Raw genomic sequence first — 16949 nt, 5'->3', positions numbered from 1 at the left:
AAATGCTTCTACTGAGGTAGCATCTCTAACTCTTACCGGTAGAACATTCCATAGTATTGGAGCCCGAATAGAAAACGCTCTATAGCCCGCAGACTTTTTTGGGGCTCTGGGAATCACTAATAAGCCGGAGTTCTTTGAACGCAGATTTCTTGCCGGAACATATGGTACAATACAATCAGCAAGATAGGCAGGAGCTAGACCGTGTAGTATTTTATACGTAAGTAGTAAAACCTTCAAGTCGCATCTTAAGTGCACAGGAAGCCAGTGCGGGTGAGCCAGTATAGGTGTATATATATATAGGTATATATGTATATTAAGGTATATACAGTATAGGCGTAATATGATCAAACTTTAATAATAATAATAATAATAGATTTTATTTGTAAAAAGCACTTTATATTGAGTAAACAATCTCAAAGTGCTACAGTGTATTAAAAAATTAAATAAAAAGATAATAAAGAAATAAATAAAAATAAAAACTAGAATAGCCAAATAGCTATAACTAGTATGCATATACGGCGTGGCGAAGTTGGTAGAGCAATCGGAGTGTTGCTGGTTACTGGGGTTCAATTCCCACCTTCTACCTTCCTAGTCACGTCCGTTGTGTCCTTGGGCAAGACACTTCACCCTTTGCCTCTGATGGCTGCTGGTTAGCGCCTTGCATGGCAGCTCCCGCCATCAGTGTGTGAATGTGTGTGTGAATGGGTGAATGTGGAAATACTGTCAAAGCGCTTTGAGTACCTTGAAGGTAGAAAAGCGCTATACAAGTATAACCCATTTATCATTTATTTATCTAAAAGAAAAAGAGGCTTTTTTTAAAAAGAAGGGCTTTTAGGCCTTTTTTAAAAGCATCCACAGTCTGTGGTGCCCTCAGGTGGTCAGAGAGAGCGTTCCACAGACTGGGAGCGGCGGAGCAGAAAGCCCGGTCTCCCATTGTTCGTAGCTTTGTCCTCGGAGGTTGGAGGAGGTTAGTCTGTCCAACAAGTTTCTTGTTCTTGTCAAAAGTCTAGTAAAGCTTTTAGTTAATGCACCTTTTAACTATCAGTTTTAATCCACTTTGTGTCCTTTTTATGATGTTGCCCCTGTTGTCTTAATTGAATTGTTGTTTTGCTTCGCCTATGTTTTGTACAGCGCTTTGGGATTTTATCTGTGAAAAGTGCTTTATAAATGAAATGGACTTACTTACTTACTTATATTTGACCTATCCCACACAGACTCTTGTGTCGACAATGGCCAAGTGTATGCCAACAAAGAAATGTGGAGCCCTGAACCCTGCCGAATCTGCGTCTGCGAGTCCGGCAGCGCCATGTGCGAGGCGGTGGTTTGCGATGACCTCGGCGACTGCGCCCAGACCGTGACCCCGGAAGGCGAGTGCTGTCCAACGTGCGTCACCCCGGCGTCCGTTTCTACCGCAGACCCTCCCGCAGGTATGCGTAGAGGTCGGCTGTCTTAGCCAGCTGTTGATTTTCTGACTGACCATTGATGCGTTTGACGCTGCTGCAGCCCCGGCGGAGAAGGAGGGCGTAAGCTGCGAGGTGGAGGGCGAACTTCACCCCCACAACGACATCTGGAGGCCCGTGGCGTGTAGCGTGTGCGTATGCGACAATGGCGTGAGCATCTGCAGCGATGTGCAGTGCGAGGTCGTCCCCGACTGCCATAAAATGGTCACGCCGGAAGGCGAGTGCTGCCCGGTGTGTGAAAACCTGGCCAGCGCCACCAGACACATCGGTGAGACCACCTAGACCACACTGTAATGTAATGTTGGACCCTACCCACAAGGGGGAGTTTGTGTTAAGTTAAAGTCCCTGTAACTATGCAAAGTTGACAACTGTATGCACTTTTAAATAACATGTTTTTTTTTAATCCCTTCCTCTTCAAGAAATCATGAATTATAGGGTAAGTCATCATATTTTCATTATTAATACACTGCAAAATCTAAGTATGATGAAATATCTCAAATAAGGGTGATATTTGCTTATTTTCTGTCTGATAAGATCATTCTTCTCACAAAGCAGATTTGATGTTAAAGTGTTTTACTTGTTTGAAGTGTTTTGCTCCTAAATGATGTCAGTAAGATATTACAACTTGTTGCTGAGATTTGATGAGCTATATTGAGTAAAACATGCTTGAAACTAGAATATCAACTGTTGTGTCATCAACACTCACAAGTAGAAAACTACTTTTTTTAAGTCATCATTTCTTATTTCAAGCATGAAAAAAAAAAAAATCATGACTTTGACACAATTGTGTCTCATAATTAAAACGGATGACAGCCAAATGGACTTTGCTGTTTTATTTCCAATGAAACAATAGAAAATAGGTACTCATATAGTAGTACAGTTGGCACAGTACATTAAACTGACAGTTAATATTTAAACATTTAACATGTGACATTTCTAACCAATTTCAACAGAAATATTTCATGCACATTCAGGTAAATTCTTCAAAATTACAATTAAAAAAAATGTGTCCGGGGGCCGGGCTGTATATAAGCGCACTAATTGACTTAAAGAGCATGCACTTGGCGCGATGATGTCATGTTATCCATGGAAAAATGCATTTTTAGACCATATGATTTGCCTGAGCGGCTAGGAGACCCCGAGAGTAACAAGCGCTTGCCTTGTTGCCTTTCCATTAAGAACAATACATTAGTTTTTAGTATAAGTTTGCTGGTTTCAAGAAATGTAATGCCGAGCGCATATCATTATGTCAAGATAATGGCACTAGCATTTACTTTATTTAAGAATATTTTTCAACATATTGATCAAAAAGGTCTCTTTTTTTTTCTACCAAGAAAAGTGCACTTGTTATTAGTGAGAATATACTTATTTGAAGGTATTTTTGGGTTCATTGAGGTTAGCTAATTTTACTTGTTTTGGAAAGTCTTGACAAGCCAAATTTTCTTGTTCTATTGGCAGATAATTTTGCTTAGTTCAAGTAAAATACCCCTCATTTTTGTGTTATTTTGTCTTGTTTTTGAACACTGATTTTTTTGCGGTGTACCCTAACTATAAATATTACGGCGAGCACACATATTTGGTTCTGTTTGGAAATTGACATTACATGCCTTAGAAAGGGGGTTTCCAAAGTGTATATATAAAAAATACAGTATATATATCTTTAATTGTCCGTTGGACTATTTAAAAAAAAAAAAAAAATTATAATATTGAAATACATTCATAATAATATGATGATGATGATGTTATACATATATTGTTATTGTTATTATTACACACATTTTCTTTGTTGGCTATAACACCAAGCTAATATGTGGATGTTTCGCTCATATAGCTTAGTATATTTTGAACTGCAAGGGATTGATTTTTAAGCATTTTCCATCCATCCATTTTCTACCGCTTGTCCCTTTCGGGGTCGCGGGGGGTGGGGGGTGGGGGGGTGCTGGAGCCTATCTCAGCTGCATTCTCTTTAATGCACAAAATAGTTCAAAGTGGCCTTCTGTATCTTTCTTCTATAGGTCCTCAGTTTAGAATCTCCCACCTAAAAGACAATTAAACCCTGTGATATCTCTAATCCAGGGGTGTCAAACTCATTTTAGATCTGGGGGGCCACATGGAAAAAAATCTACTCCCAAGTGGGCCGGACTGGTAAAATCACGGCACGATAACTTAAAAATAAAGACGACTTCAGATTGTTTTCTTTGTTTAAAAATAGAACAAGCTCATTCGGAAAATGTACAAATCATAATGTTTTTGTTGGTTTTTTAAAACTTACATGTTGCGGTTAATAGTATTCTACCTTTATTTGTCGTTATTTATATTTTCTGTATAAATTATGTGATAATGTTCATCAGTCAACTGATTGGTGTTAATTTTCAATCTATCAAGATAAAAAAATGTATATCAAAATCAAATTACAGGATGTTAATTATGTTGTTTGCTCATTTTCCTCGACTGGTGCACTAACATCATGTGGTTTATTTTGTACATATGTAGCATCATCTACAAAGATACAAAGAATTACTATTGCGACATCCAGTGGACACATTTAGAACAGCTGTTTATTTCATTCAAAAATTCCTGGTTAATTTTTATACTGAGCAAACTCATCAAGTGGGCCGGATAAAACCTGTTTGCGAGCCGTACGTTTGACACCCCTGCTCTAATCCAATCAGTAAAGAATGTTAACAATAATGAAAACAATCTTAAATGAAGTGAAAGAAAGGTGTTTTATTCTGATAGTCTAAATATAATATTAAAAAAACTTAAGTGCTATAAAGTGTTAAAGTCAATTCTCATTCCCAATGATCTTAGACTGACTTTTATTTTGTTGTCTTTTCTTTAAAGGGAGAGAAAGGTGAACCAGGCGATATCCCACATGTAAGTTATGGTTGTGGTTATTTGTATAAGTTATTTATATTTACATTCAGCATGTCTGAAAAGGAGGAAAAGAAGCAGAGCTTTTAATTCTACTCTATGTATTTTACAGATAATTAATTGATATAGGTATAATTTGTCTGTTTTTTTAAAATTGGTGATATGTTATCGTGTCGCTCCCTCAGCTGGTGGGAATAACCGGACCCCAAGGGCCCCATGTGAGTTTGTGTTGGCTAAAAGCACCGACAATGTTAGAAATTGCATGCGCGATCAATCAATTGACTTTGTACTTTCCATTTCAGGGTCGTCCAGGTGCTCAGGGAAAAAGTGGACAGAGGGGTTTTAAAGGCAGGAGGGTACGTCTTTGACATTGCGAAAACGTTCAGGAATGATATTATCTTATTTAAGTGCTTAAATATTTAAAAGGTAAATTAAATCCAAACCAAAGCTTTGGTGCACAAATACACCACAACCAGAAACTCTATACTGAAGTGTTAACATCGCTATACAATCTGCAGGGATACCCAGGACCTCAAGGCTTTGATGGAGAGCCTGGCATACCTGGAAATCCAGGCGAATCGGGCCCCCCAGGTTATCCTTCCCTTCCTGGGGTGAGCTGACTTCCCCACACAGTGTTTCAGAGAACCAAAACCAAACCATGTCATTATTTCACTGTTTGTTTCTGGAAAAGGGCAACTTTGTATCACAAATGGCGTCAGGTTTCAACGAGAAGTCCGCAGGCCAGACCGCCATGCTCACATCAAACAGGGTAAGTACATATAAGCATCTTTGTGCCGCTTTTTGCTCTAAAACCTACAGTGAGATATCTGTTACCTTTGCAGGGTGAAGCAGGACCACGAGGGGCACCTGGGGCATCCGGAGTGACGGTAAAATCACAATTTGTCCAATCAACTAAAAATGTGTTTTGTGGACTTGGAGAAGGCGTTCGACCGTGTCCCTCGGGAAGTCCTGTGGGGAGTGCTCAGAGAGTATGGGGTATCGGACTGTCTGATTGTGGCGGTCCGCTCCCTGTATGATCAGTGTCAGAGCTTGGTCCGCATTGCCGGCAGTAAGTCGGACACGTTTCCAGTGAGGGTTGAACTCTGCCAAGGCTGCCCTTTGTCACCCATTCTGTTCATAACCTTTATGGACAGAATTTCTAGGCGCAGTCAAGGCGTTGAGGGGATCTGGTTTGGTGGCTGCAGGATTAGGTCTCTGCTTTTTGCAGATGATGTGGTCCTGATGGCTTCATCTGGCCAGGATCTTCAGCTCTCACTGGATCGGTTCGCAGCCGAGTGTGAAGCGACTGGGATGAGAATCAGCACCTCCAAGTCCAAGTCCATGGTTCTCGCCCGGTAAAGGGTGGAGTGCCATCTCCGGGTTGCGGAGGAGACCCTGCCCAAAGTGGAGGAGTTCAAGTACCTCGGAGTCTTGTTCACGAGTGAGGGAAGAGTGGATCGTGAGATCGACAGGCGGATCGGTGCGGCGTCTTCAGTAATGCGGACGCTGTATCGATCCATTGTGGTGAAGAAGGAGCTGAGCCGGAAGGCAAAGCTCTCAATTTACCGGTCGATCTACGTTCCCATCCTCACCTATGGTCATGAGCTTTGGGTTATGACCGAAAGAACAAGATCACGGGTACAAGCTGCCGAAATGAGTTTCCTCCGACGGGTGGCGGGTCTCTCCCTTAGAGATAGGGTCAGAAGCTTTGTCATCCGGGAGGAGCTCAAAGTAAAGCCGCTGCTCCTCCACATGGAGAGGAGCCAGATGAGGTGGTTCGGGCATCTGGTCAGGATGCCACCCGAACGCCTCCCTAGGGAGGTGTTTAGGGCACGTCCGACCGGTAGGAGGCCACGGGGAAGACCCAGGACACGTTGGGAAGACTATGTCTCCCGGCTGGCCTGGGAACGCCTCGGGATCCCCCGGGAAGAGCTGGACGAAGTGGCTGGGGAGAGGGAAGTCTGGGCTTCCCTGCGACCCGACCTCGGATAAGCGGAAGAAGATGGATGGATGAATGGATGGATGGAACTAAAAATGGATATACAATCAGAAGACTGTAAAGTGCAATCAATTTGGGTTTTAATAAATATAATATTCATAATTTTCTCTCCTGTTCAGGGTCCAAGTGGAGGTCAGGGACTTCCAGGAGAGCATGGAGAACCAGGACATATGGTAGGAATTACTTTACTGTGTCGATACAACTGTCCCTCCAAGAGTTTGAACATGGGCTTGTGTCAGATGCGCTCAACATTTCGTTGTGTTTCTTCGCAGGGTGAACAAGGTGTTCGAGGACCGGAAGGATTGACAGGAAAACCTGGAACTGATGTCAGTAAACCTTGTAAATCTTACATTTATATGTGGTTTGGACAGTTTCCGGTACCAACATTTTGGTCAGCTTTTACTGTTGTATTTATTATGAATATTTGTCCTTTTTCCTTAGGGGGAGACTGGACCTGTGGGTGCTACAGGAGAAAATGGATTCCCAGGATCATTGGTAGACAAGCAATTCCTACTTCTCGGCACATTCAAACGTGATGAAAAAAGTTCAACTGATTTGAATTATTTCCTGTGTTTGTCTTGTCACCCCCTTAGGGTGCTCGTGGGTTACCGGGTACTCCAGGTCTTCCTGGTCATAAAGGTCACAAGGTAAAAAAACAAACACATTTGGTGATTATTTAGTTTTTTAACATGGACAGGATGAGCAAATCCTTCTTTAACAGGGTTTGCACGGCACCATTGGTCCCAGGGGGGTGTCCGGACCTGTTGGTGTCAAGGTAAGATTTTTACATTTCAACAACCTTCAGAATGTTTTTTAACCTTGTGTTTGTGTTCTGCAGGGTGGCTCTGGAACTTCTGGTGCGATGGGTGCTTCTGGCCCAGTGGTATGTACCACATCAATTATGCGAATTACCAGAGCCTTTCATTTAGACACACATTAATTTCTCTCTTTCAGGGGCCACCAGGATTACTAGGAGAAAGAGGACGAGCGGGGCAATCTGGATCTCCCGTAAGACAAAAGCATCCATCATCTATGTTTGTGTTAAAAGCCACCAAATGTCGCCGGACTCTGACGCTTAATCTGTTTGGGATGTAGGGAAAGCGTGGTGTGTCAGGACATGTTGGCAAACCAGGACCTCTGGTAAGGATGCAACCAAATTCTTGGTATTATTGATAGTTTCAGCTCTGCGAAGCATGCATGCAAAACGAGCTTGCATATTCCAATCAATCAAAAAATGATTGTAAAGCTTAGGCCTAACCCTAACTCCTTCAACCACAGGGTCCTATTGGAATCGCTGGTGTACCGGGCTTCCCAGGTGCCCTTGGACAGAAGGTACCATTGTAGTTTTACATCTTATGATATTGTAGTGGATTGTCCGAAGCTTAAACAGCAACAAAAGTGAGTTTAGTACAAAAAGTTTATTTACCCATAGTCAAAAGTGCAAAGTCGGATTGAGCTGCTCATGCAGACAAACAAACGTCCTACGGAGGACACAAGAATCAAACAATCTCTCTCAGCCCTTGTCACTCGGCCATTTTATCTGTTTCCCCATGCCCCAAGGTCCCGTTGTTTTTGACATGTTTGTTTTGCAACATGCTTGAATCCCTTAGTCATGCTTAGACAATCAAAACATTTTGTAGAATGGTCAGAGCGACTCCATAGTCAACTTTGTCCTACGTCTGGTCCTTCAATGGTATAGAATAGAAGAGAAATGAAACAAGCAGACATTCTTGATAGACACGAAATACAGCTCAAAGGTCAGAAATTCTACTACAATATGAAATAGCTTAACCAACTATTTGTAATATTTCCAGGGTGAAGTGGGACCACTTGGTGTGAGAGGAAGTCTGGGGCAGCAGGGACCCAGAGGAGATGCGGGCCATGCTGGACCACCAGGGCCCACTGGACAGCAGGTAAACAATTGCATGTTTCCATTTAAGTCCATGACATTGCTAATCGTGTTGTTGCTTCTTAACAGGGAGCCTTGGGGCCTGATGGAGCACCAGGAGCCAGGGGCATAACAGTACGTGAGCCAACTACCAACTTATCTGTCCGTTAAATAGTGTGATGCCACCAATTTAGTTTGGTTTCAATATGTCATTTCTTTCTAGGGTTTGTCAGGTGTCCAGGGTCCATCGGGGCTTTTAGGTCCAGTTGGGCCCCCAGGCCCTCAGGGAACCACAGGAGTATATGGACCAAAAGGCCAAGATGTAAGACATTTTAACAAGCCTTTTTTCTGCCTTTTGCTACTTACTGGAGTCGTGACATGGGTCATCTTTTCTCCAGGGGGATGGTGGCGTGGCTGGTGTCAAAGGAGACGCTGGACTTAAAGGCGAAAGAGTACGGAAACATTTGACGTCCAAACATGACAAATTACTTCAACTGTAGCTTAGTGCACAGAAGATCAACCTTGTGTGATTGTTGCTTCCTATCAGGGGGACCACGGCATTCCAGGTGTGCTCGGTCCTATGGGAGATGATGGAAAACGTGGACCTCGAGGTGATGCTGGGTCTGTGGGTGACCCAGGACCCTCAGGCGAGACTGTGAGTGGAACCCACTTGTCGTAACAGTGGTTGTTCACATTATGCAGCAACAATTGCCATTGTCCCTCAATGGTCACGTGATTATATTTTATGGATTGGCTCTAGGGTACCCCTGGTAATCGCGGGTTCCCTGGCACAGATGGTTTTGCTGGTGCAAAGGTGAGATAGCCTCCTGTGCAAACTAGGCTGACATGTTTGATATTGTCACCTTGTCATGTTGTATTGGTGCTTGATTGTCCCAGGGAGCACAGGGTGAGAGAGGCCCGTCAGGAACAACTGGCACTAAAGGCCTGGAAGGAGATGCAGGACGCCCTGGAGAGACCGGTTTAACTGGCGCTCGGGTAAGACAGGCATACTGTAGCCTTATTAAACTTCATATTGGTATGTTTAGCCAGGAGAAATAAGTCCAATCCTGGTGCGACATGTTATCTCACAGGGCCTGTCTGGAATTATTGGCGCCGAAGGATCAGAAGGCAAGCCAGGGCCGCAGGTTTGCAAGCATTCTCTTTGGGATTCTTGCACCAGATAGTGTGGCATTTATAAGCTTTTCATTCGGTTTCCTCAGGGCGCAGCAGGTGACGACGGCAAACCGGGACCAGCTGGTTCTACAGGAGGTCGAGGTTTAGCTGGACCCATGGGCCAGCCAGGACCAAAAGGCCTTTCTGTCAGTATGACTTGGCCATGTTTGATATCACAAACGTGTTTTTCAGTGTTTTGGACAAGATTGACCCCTCTGTAACTTTCAGGGGGATGGCGGGAAGATTGGTGAGGCTGGCAGTTCTGGCCAACCCGGTCAAAGAGTAGGTTATTTATTTATCATTTTTAAATAAATGTACAATGGAAACTGCAAAGTCCATTTCATGTTGTTGGTTGACTACGCGGTAGCTATTTAAAATTTGTTTTCCCCCCATAGGATATACAGTAATGTAAAGTGAATGCGTTTTGGTTTAAGCCAGGGGTGTCCAAAGTGCGGCCCGGGGGACATTTGCGGCCCGCAGCTAATTGTTTACCGGCCCGCCACACATTCTGGAAATACTATTGTAAAAATAAATAAAAAAACATTAAAAAAAGTGGAATGAGGTGAAATCTAACGAGAAAAAGTTGCAATGTTGACAAAAAAATCCATGTTATAATGAATTATTTTCAGGGCTCCAATTACTTTAAATATTTCACTTTAAAATGTTTTATGTGGTAAATATTGCATATATTGTGTAGTGGCCATATAAAAACATCAAAGTTTTCTTTGACAAAAGCGCATAAAACAAACAAAATAATAGTTTCATCATAAAATGGACAGATATATATGAAGTTGATCTCGTAACTTAAGTGTTGAAAGGAAAAGAAAAACATAATAATTTTAAAAAATTTTTTTTTTATAAAGTCCTGCCCAGCTTCTCGGGCAAATCATATAGCAGATGTAGATGTAGATGCCCATATCGGCTGTTCAGATTTACTTTACAAAAGAGAAGTGTAGGATACTTCTCTTGTTGCCTTACTTGTATTTTGACTTTATTAAATGTATTTATATAATCATTTGGTGCAGCCGGGCCGGAGCAGGAGGGGATAGAAAGAGAGAAAAAGGAAGACAGAGGGGGGAATTGTGGGGACAAGAGGGGGATTAGACAGAGAGACAAAAACAACAACAGCAAACACAACAACAACAACAACAACAGAGCAACATCAGCAAATACGACATGTACAAATATGAAAAACATAATAAAAATGTATCACTTTACGAGTGGGGCACCTTTTGGATCCCAAATATATTTAGTGATTTTTTATTTATCTTTTCACTGTGATTACTCAAAAATATGAAATAATTAAAATCAATGGTCCATACCATCCATCCATTTTCTACCGCTTTTTCCCTTCGGGGTCGCGGGGGGCGCCGGAGCCTATCTCAGCTACAATCGGGCGGAAGGCGGGGTACACCCTGGACAAGTCGCCACGTCATCGCAGTAAAATCAATGGTGTCCTGCATTATTGATCTTTTAGGGCTCTAATTACTAAATACTGCATACTTCAGTTTTACTATAAAAAAAACTAAGTTGTTTTTGACAGAAAAGCCATAAAACATTTTTTTTAATTTGTATTACTTTATATCAACCTGAAGTTGATATAGAGATTTACTGTAAGCGTTAAATAATTTTAAAAAAATAATAATCTGACTTATTTTTAACATTTTAATGAGTGAGACCCTTTATGGTCCCCGGGACCCCTAAAGGTAAAATAAATAAAAAAATGCATATATTTTGTTATGGTTTGAAAATGAAAAATATCAAAATGGCCCCCACATGCTTTAATTTTTCCGTGTGCGGCCCTCAGTGGAAAAAGTTTGGACACCCCTGGTTTATGCCATCATAAAACATTTAATAACTGTTCAGAAAATGTTATTATTCTTGCAGAGGCATTCTGACTACTGTATAATAAAATGAAATAAAACTAAATTAAGGTAAAACCAAAAACAAATGTATGGAGTTAATTCTTTAAACAATTTTTTTAAGTGTGTAATTTCACTTTGGAGGTTCCACTGTCCTTTTGAATCCATTAGGAGGCTAAAACCAAGGATAACGCTCTGTGATTTTCCTCAAGGGAGTCAACGGAAAAAATGGCGAGGAGGGTGCTGCCGGTGCAACTGGCCCAGCGGTAAGCAGCTCATTCACGGCAAATTGCAACAATGTCATTACTTTAAGTTGATGAAAATAACTTTCAGACTTTTCAAAGTCGGAATATCTGGGAATTTAAAAATATACATGGGAATGAACTACAGAAATGTACAACTTTGCAGATCTGTTTGTAACAGAAAGGCAGTCGATTTCCGTTAACTCAATCCAATACTACATCAATATGGATACTGAAGCCACTGTGATTATAATATCAAATTTGCATGGTCATAACAAAATAAATTGTCCATTATATTGTTTGGAAAGTACCCAATATAGAATACAGAATCATTTACTCTACATATACTGTCAAATCATGTTAAAGGTGTCCTCGTCTTAAATATTCCAAAGTTTGCCTTTTGTAACGCTACCATCAATATTGTCTCCCCCAGGGCTCTGCAGGAAAGAGAGGCGAGCAGGGACCCCAGGGACCGATTGGGTTCCAGGTGACATACCAATTCATAGCATTTAGAATTCAACTTACATGTGAATATGCTTCTTTATATACAGTATACAATTCATATGTGTGTGGGTGTGCTTAGGGTTTGCCTGGAGTGCCCGGCCCACCTGGAGAATCTGGCAAACCAGGAAATGAGGTATATGAGTAAATCAAGCAATTTACTGTCTTTGTTTGTTTTTCTGGGCCAAATAATTGACAACAGAACTTTTGTGGCCTGGAAATGAAGTATTTTTCATGTTGCTTCTAGGGACTTGTCGGAGAGGAAGGAGCTGATGGAGCTTCAGGATTGAGAGTAAGTTAACAGAGCTTGTACAGATTCTAGATTGTCAAGTTTGAATCTACTTCCAGAGCATCATGGAACAATTATTTCTTACCAGGGAGAAAGAGGTGCTCCAGGTGGAAGAGGTGAAACTGGACCCAATGGACTGCTGGGGTCAAAAGGTAGTCCAGGTAGCCCAGGCCCAGATGGACTAAAGGTATTGGTCTGAGACTCGTCACCAATGTTTACTTGTTCAAGTTCTGGCAGTTAAATTTTACTGATCTGAAAAACCTGTGTATTTTAGGGGAATCCAGGTACCAAGGGAGCTTTTGGAGAAGCAGGAAGTCCAGGACTTCAGGGGATGCCAGGGGAAAGAGGCATCTCAGGAGCTTCAGGACCAAAGGGGGATGTGGTGAGTGTCTCCTGCATCATCATTATCGGCAAAGCAACGTCAAAGTTCTACTCCCGAATCCAAAAAAAAATCTTGTTTCTCAGGGCTCTGTTGGGGATGCAGGACAAGAAGGCAAAGCTGGAGTTGATGGCGCTCGGGTGAGTTGTGTATAAATGTGTTGGATGAGTATCTTCTTACAAATAACACAAACATTTTCCTTTCAAAGGGCGGATCTGGTCCTGTTGGACCTCCAGGTTCCACTGGTCCCAATGGTGCCAAGGTGAGACTTCCTGATATTTTACAGTTTAAAAACCCAATATCATGTACAGGTAACAATGTCAACAATATTTGACATGCTATTGTGTATGTCAGGGTGAACCAGGATCACCGGGACCCAATGGCCGTCGAGGGACTAGAGGAGTACCGGTGATTAAAACCCTTTTATTATTATAAACCAGTGGTGGGCCGTACATTTCCCACCAAGGCCTTCAATGGTGTCCTACTTAGTCCGACTTTAATAAATACCTCTGATAATACCATAAGTTATGTCACCAAATGACCACGACTCGAGAAACACACTTGAATCACCTCAATAGTGTACAAAACAGGCTATTTTCCGGTGCATTTAAAATCAATAAACCAATTAAAGCAATTTTACCAGCAATTAAAACATATTAACGTGGTACTGGTAAAATGTAAATAATGGTAAAAACATATCAAACGTGAAAAAACAAAGAAATAAACAATTTAAATTCACAATTTGCAGCACCCCTGGCCTACGGCCTACGGCCAGGGGTGCCGCTCATAGTTGGTTGGTTGGATTGGACCTTGTCTCATGAGCTCTAGTTTCTCTTGAAATGTCTTTCTTGAAAGTGGCCATGCAAATATATACCTGAAACCTAATTAACGTTTTGCTCTTCTTCCTTGTGGGTTAAAAAAGCAAGTAGATATCAGTTTTCTCTGTGAGCCTTGTGCGGTGCGGTACTTTTTGCTGTCACAACTCATAACTTGTGATTGGATGACTGATTTGTGAGTCATAGAAGTACCGGTAGTCATGGCGTCTGCCCGAGGGTAGCAGTTCTAGGTGGGATGGGTCTTTCAGGGTGCTCTGTGCTTTCCTGAGACAGCGGGAGCTGTACAGGTCAGTCAGGAAGGGGAGGGGGCATCCGATGATCTTCTGGGTGGTCTTTACGACCCTCTGGAGCGCCGTTCTCTCTGCGGCCGTGCAGCTGCTGAACCACACGCAGATGCAGTAGGTCAGGATGCTCTCAATAGAGCACCGGTAGAAGGACACCAGCAGTTCCTGTGAGAGGTGGTTGTTCCTGAGTACTCTCAGGAAGTGCAGTCTCTGGTGTGCCTTCTTGATGGTAGCCATGGTGTTGGTGCTCCAGGTTAGGTCGTCGTCCAGGTGGACTCCCAGGAAGCGGAAGTCGGAGACCCTCTCCACGCAGTCACCGCTGATGACCAGGGGCAGGATGTCCGTTTTTTTCCTCCTGAAGTCTATGACCAGCTCCTTGGTCTTGGAGGTGTTCAGGGCCAGGTTGTTTACTGTGCACCACTCCGAGAGCTTCTCCACCTCGTCCCGATATGCGGCCTCGTGTCCCCCTGAGATGAGCCCCACTACGGGGGTGTCATCCGCAAATTTGATGACGGAGTTGCTGGAGTGGGCAGGTGTGCAGTCGTATGTGTAGAGGGAGTAGAGTAGGGGGCTCAGCACGCAGCCTTGTGGAGAGCCGGTGCTGAGGTATAGACTCGATGACGTGGCGGCCCAACTGCACCCTCTGGGGGCGGTTGGATAGTGATTCAATCACAGGAGGCATAAAAGTCACGTTTGACGTTTCAACGTGAAGCAACTTAGAAAGGTTACTGTCAACAACTTGTGATCTGATTGTCTATTGCAACTGTCTATCAACTGTATGTGCCTTGTTCACCTACACTGCACAGACTGCCACGTTGTTGATTCAGAGGCCTCGGGCAGATTTCATACAACACTGGCAACAAGCTAGCCGAATTCTGATTGGATAAAAGCTATTTTGTAAAAACAGCAACACTGAAACCTAATAGGTCATGAGGAGAATGTGATGAATACTTTTACATATTTAGGGAAAGTAAATAAAACATTAAATAAAATGGTCAGAATTTATGTTAGACCAACAGAGAAGACATTGCTGTTCCTGACGGCCCAACACAGTTATGAACTGATCATCTCATTGTGACTTCTAACTTTCAAGTGTGTGACATTAACAGGGTATGGGAGGTCAACCTGGTTCAACTGGTGCCGCCGGTTTCCCTGGACCATCAGTAAGTCATTATTCCAAAACATTTTACCACATAATGGGTCCAAAGGTCAGATTACTTACTTTTTGACGTCTGTAGGGTGCTGAGGGTCAGCCTGGTGCTAAAGGTGACACCGGAGAACAAGGTCTTAAAGGAGAGGCAGGACCACCTGGACCACCAGGAATATTTGGAATACCAGGTGTACAGGTGTGCAATAGTACTAGGACCACAACCAACAACATTGATAAAGAGACAGATTAATGGAGATGTTTGTTTTAGGGTCCAGTTGGTTTGACTGGACTGAAAGGTGGCAGAGGAACACAGGGGTCAGCGGTAAGTCGTACTACGTATAATTACATCGGTACTGTTTTGGACCGATTGAAAATGTTCTGTTTCATTGGAAATGTTCTCTTTCCTAAGGGTTCTTCTGGGTTCCCTGGCTTACCTGGAGGTGTGGGACCACCTGGTTCACTTGTAAGTACACATTTGTAGAGAAAGTGTTATAGAAATCAGAAGTAAATTGAATTTTAGTATAACTGGGGATTGTTTGCATGTGCCAGGGAGCTGTCGGTGCAGACGGGCCCATTGGTTCGCCAGGAAAACAGGGCCCCTCTGGTATTCGTGGTGAAAATGGGGCCAATGGTCTTCAGGGAGAGATTGGTGCTCCAGGCCCTGCAGGTGGCTCTGGAGAGAAGGGCGAATCTGGAGACGACGGTTCTCCAGTGAGTAGACAAGAGTTTGATTACATCGCCTGCCTGCGACACATCCAAAATGCTTGGTTGCTCTTGTTCACATTTGCCAGGGTCTTACTGGACCTCCGGGAACAGCTGGTGCCACAGGACAGCGAGGTGTTGTTGGTGAACATGGAGTCAGAGGAGAGGGAGGAATGCCAGGCCTGCCTGGACCCGCGGTATGTAGGAGCCACCTTACCATAAACCACCTGGGTAGGTGAAACATTATCCTCTTTTGAAATTAGGGTCTACCTGGAAAAGATGGAACTCCTGGAGTTCAAGGCGGCAAAGGTCCCCCTGCTGGAGTTGGTCCACCGGGAGCTACCGGGGCAAGAGGAGATGCTGGTCCTGAGGTTGTCAAGTTAGCAGTGCAGTGTTCTGTAGTTAATTTGTAGTTTTTTCATTTCATGACATTTGGCGTGTGTGTCGCAATCAGGGCGTTACTGGTGAAGAAGGACCTCCAGGGACCGACGGACTTGTAGGAGAAAGGGTAGGTGTAAACCTGTGACTGGACCTGACAGCATGCGCAAGTGTACGCGCATCAGCATTGTGTGACTTTACAGGGTGATCGAGGTGATGCTGGTCCTGAGGGTTTGGCAGGAGGCCCAGGTTCTTTAGGAAATGAGGGTCCAGTCGGAGTTACGGGTAGTCCAGGTCAAAGAGGTGAAAAAGTAAGTCAAAATCACTTTAGCATACATGGCAACAGCAGCATGATGGTATCTTTGTAATTGCTAACTTGTGTGTAATGGGTTTAGGGTGGCAAAGGCTCTCCGGGACCCCATGGAGCACCTGGAGTCCGAGGCAAAGTGGTGCGAACCCTCCCCAGTATATCTTTCTCTATCATTAAACAAAACATGTCACCACTTTTAAAATGTCCTCTAGGGCCCACAAGGACCACAGGGAGACAAAGGATCAGCTGGTGAACAAGGAGAGAAGGGCCAGAAAGGTCACATTGGTTTTACTGGTCTCCAAGGTCTGCCAGGAAACGCTGTAAGATCATGTTGTTTTTTTTATCTCAAAAGCGTCTATTTGTTGGTGAAGAGAAAAGATTACAAACCAAGACCACTGTTGCTCCTTTTTTCTTCAGGGTGCTTCTGGAGATGTGGGTGCTCGAGGTATTGTTGGACCATCTGGACCAAGGGTAAGATGTCGCAATACCAACTAATGGCCGTAGGTTAAAAAATATTGTATTATCGCCTATTTTTCGTAAGTCTCTGGACAAAGGAAACCTGCAGGCAATGGCTAATTTTGGTTGCTGTTATATCAACAACCGCTTATGTCGACACAAACAG

General features: G+C 43.3%; 1 protein-coding gene across 2 annotated transcripts in view; it reads left to right on the top strand.

The window, feature by feature from the left end:
- Positions 1 to 16949, top strand: part of LOC133660060 (collagen alpha-2(V) chain-like) — a 45545-nt gene that overhangs the window by 23555 nt on the left and 5041 nt on the right. For both annotated transcript variants that reach the window (XM_062063159.1, XM_062063151.1), the window contains exons 4-52: positions 1215 to 1427; positions 1504 to 1728; positions 1880 to 1896; positions 4305 to 4337; positions 4520 to 4552; positions 4637 to 4690; positions 4853 to 4945; positions 5026 to 5103; positions 5177 to 5221; positions 6453 to 6506; positions 6606 to 6659; positions 6775 to 6828; positions 6927 to 6980; positions 7055 to 7108; positions 7172 to 7216; positions 7288 to 7341; positions 7429 to 7473; positions 7612 to 7665; positions 8148 to 8246; positions 8312 to 8356; positions 8445 to 8543; positions 8620 to 8673; positions 8769 to 8876; positions 8982 to 9035; positions 9119 to 9217; positions 9313 to 9366; positions 9442 to 9540; positions 9623 to 9676; positions 11469 to 11522; positions 11932 to 11985; positions 12082 to 12135; positions 12247 to 12291; positions 12377 to 12475; positions 12563 to 12670; positions 12754 to 12807; positions 12876 to 12929; positions 13022 to 13075; positions 14897 to 14950; positions 15026 to 15133; positions 15206 to 15259; positions 15347 to 15400; positions 15487 to 15648; positions 15729 to 15836; positions 15903 to 16010; positions 16094 to 16147; positions 16221 to 16328; positions 16413 to 16466; positions 16540 to 16647; positions 16745 to 16798. In XM_062063159.1, coding sequence (XP_061919143.1) covers positions 1215 to 1427; positions 1504 to 1728; positions 1880 to 1896; positions 4305 to 4337; positions 4520 to 4552; positions 4637 to 4690; positions 4853 to 4945; positions 5026 to 5103; positions 5177 to 5221; positions 6453 to 6506; positions 6606 to 6659; positions 6775 to 6828; positions 6927 to 6980; positions 7055 to 7108; positions 7172 to 7216; positions 7288 to 7341; positions 7429 to 7473; positions 7612 to 7665; positions 8148 to 8246; positions 8312 to 8356; positions 8445 to 8543; positions 8620 to 8673; positions 8769 to 8876; positions 8982 to 9035; positions 9119 to 9217; positions 9313 to 9366; positions 9442 to 9540; positions 9623 to 9676; positions 11469 to 11522; positions 11932 to 11985; positions 12082 to 12135; positions 12247 to 12291; positions 12377 to 12475; positions 12563 to 12670; positions 12754 to 12807; positions 12876 to 12929; positions 13022 to 13075; positions 14897 to 14950; positions 15026 to 15133; positions 15206 to 15259; positions 15347 to 15400; positions 15487 to 15648; positions 15729 to 15836; positions 15903 to 16010; positions 16094 to 16147; positions 16221 to 16328; positions 16413 to 16466; positions 16540 to 16647; positions 16745 to 16798 — 3626 coding nt within the window. The remainder of the gene's footprint in view (positions 1 to 1214; positions 1428 to 1503; positions 1729 to 1879; positions 1897 to 4304; positions 4338 to 4519; positions 4553 to 4636; positions 4691 to 4852; positions 4946 to 5025; positions 5104 to 5176; positions 5222 to 6452; positions 6507 to 6605; positions 6660 to 6774; positions 6829 to 6926; positions 6981 to 7054; positions 7109 to 7171; positions 7217 to 7287; positions 7342 to 7428; positions 7474 to 7611; positions 7666 to 8147; positions 8247 to 8311; positions 8357 to 8444; positions 8544 to 8619; positions 8674 to 8768; positions 8877 to 8981; positions 9036 to 9118; positions 9218 to 9312; positions 9367 to 9441; positions 9541 to 9622; positions 9677 to 11468; positions 11523 to 11931; positions 11986 to 12081; positions 12136 to 12246; positions 12292 to 12376; positions 12476 to 12562; positions 12671 to 12753; positions 12808 to 12875; positions 12930 to 13021; positions 13076 to 14896; positions 14951 to 15025; positions 15134 to 15205; positions 15260 to 15346; positions 15401 to 15486; positions 15649 to 15728; positions 15837 to 15902; positions 16011 to 16093; positions 16148 to 16220; positions 16329 to 16412; positions 16467 to 16539; positions 16648 to 16744; positions 16799 to 16949) is intronic.

Source organism: Entelurus aequoreus, linkage group LG01 (assembly GCF_033978785.1).
Source record: "Entelurus aequoreus isolate RoL-2023_Sb linkage group LG01, RoL_Eaeq_v1.1, whole genome shotgun sequence".
Lineage (NCBI taxonomy): Eukaryota > Metazoa > Chordata > Actinopteri > Syngnathiformes > Syngnathidae > Entelurus > Entelurus aequoreus.
The sequence above is the reverse complement of the archived record's forward strand: the minus strand, read 5'-3'. Positions and strand labels throughout refer to the sequence as shown.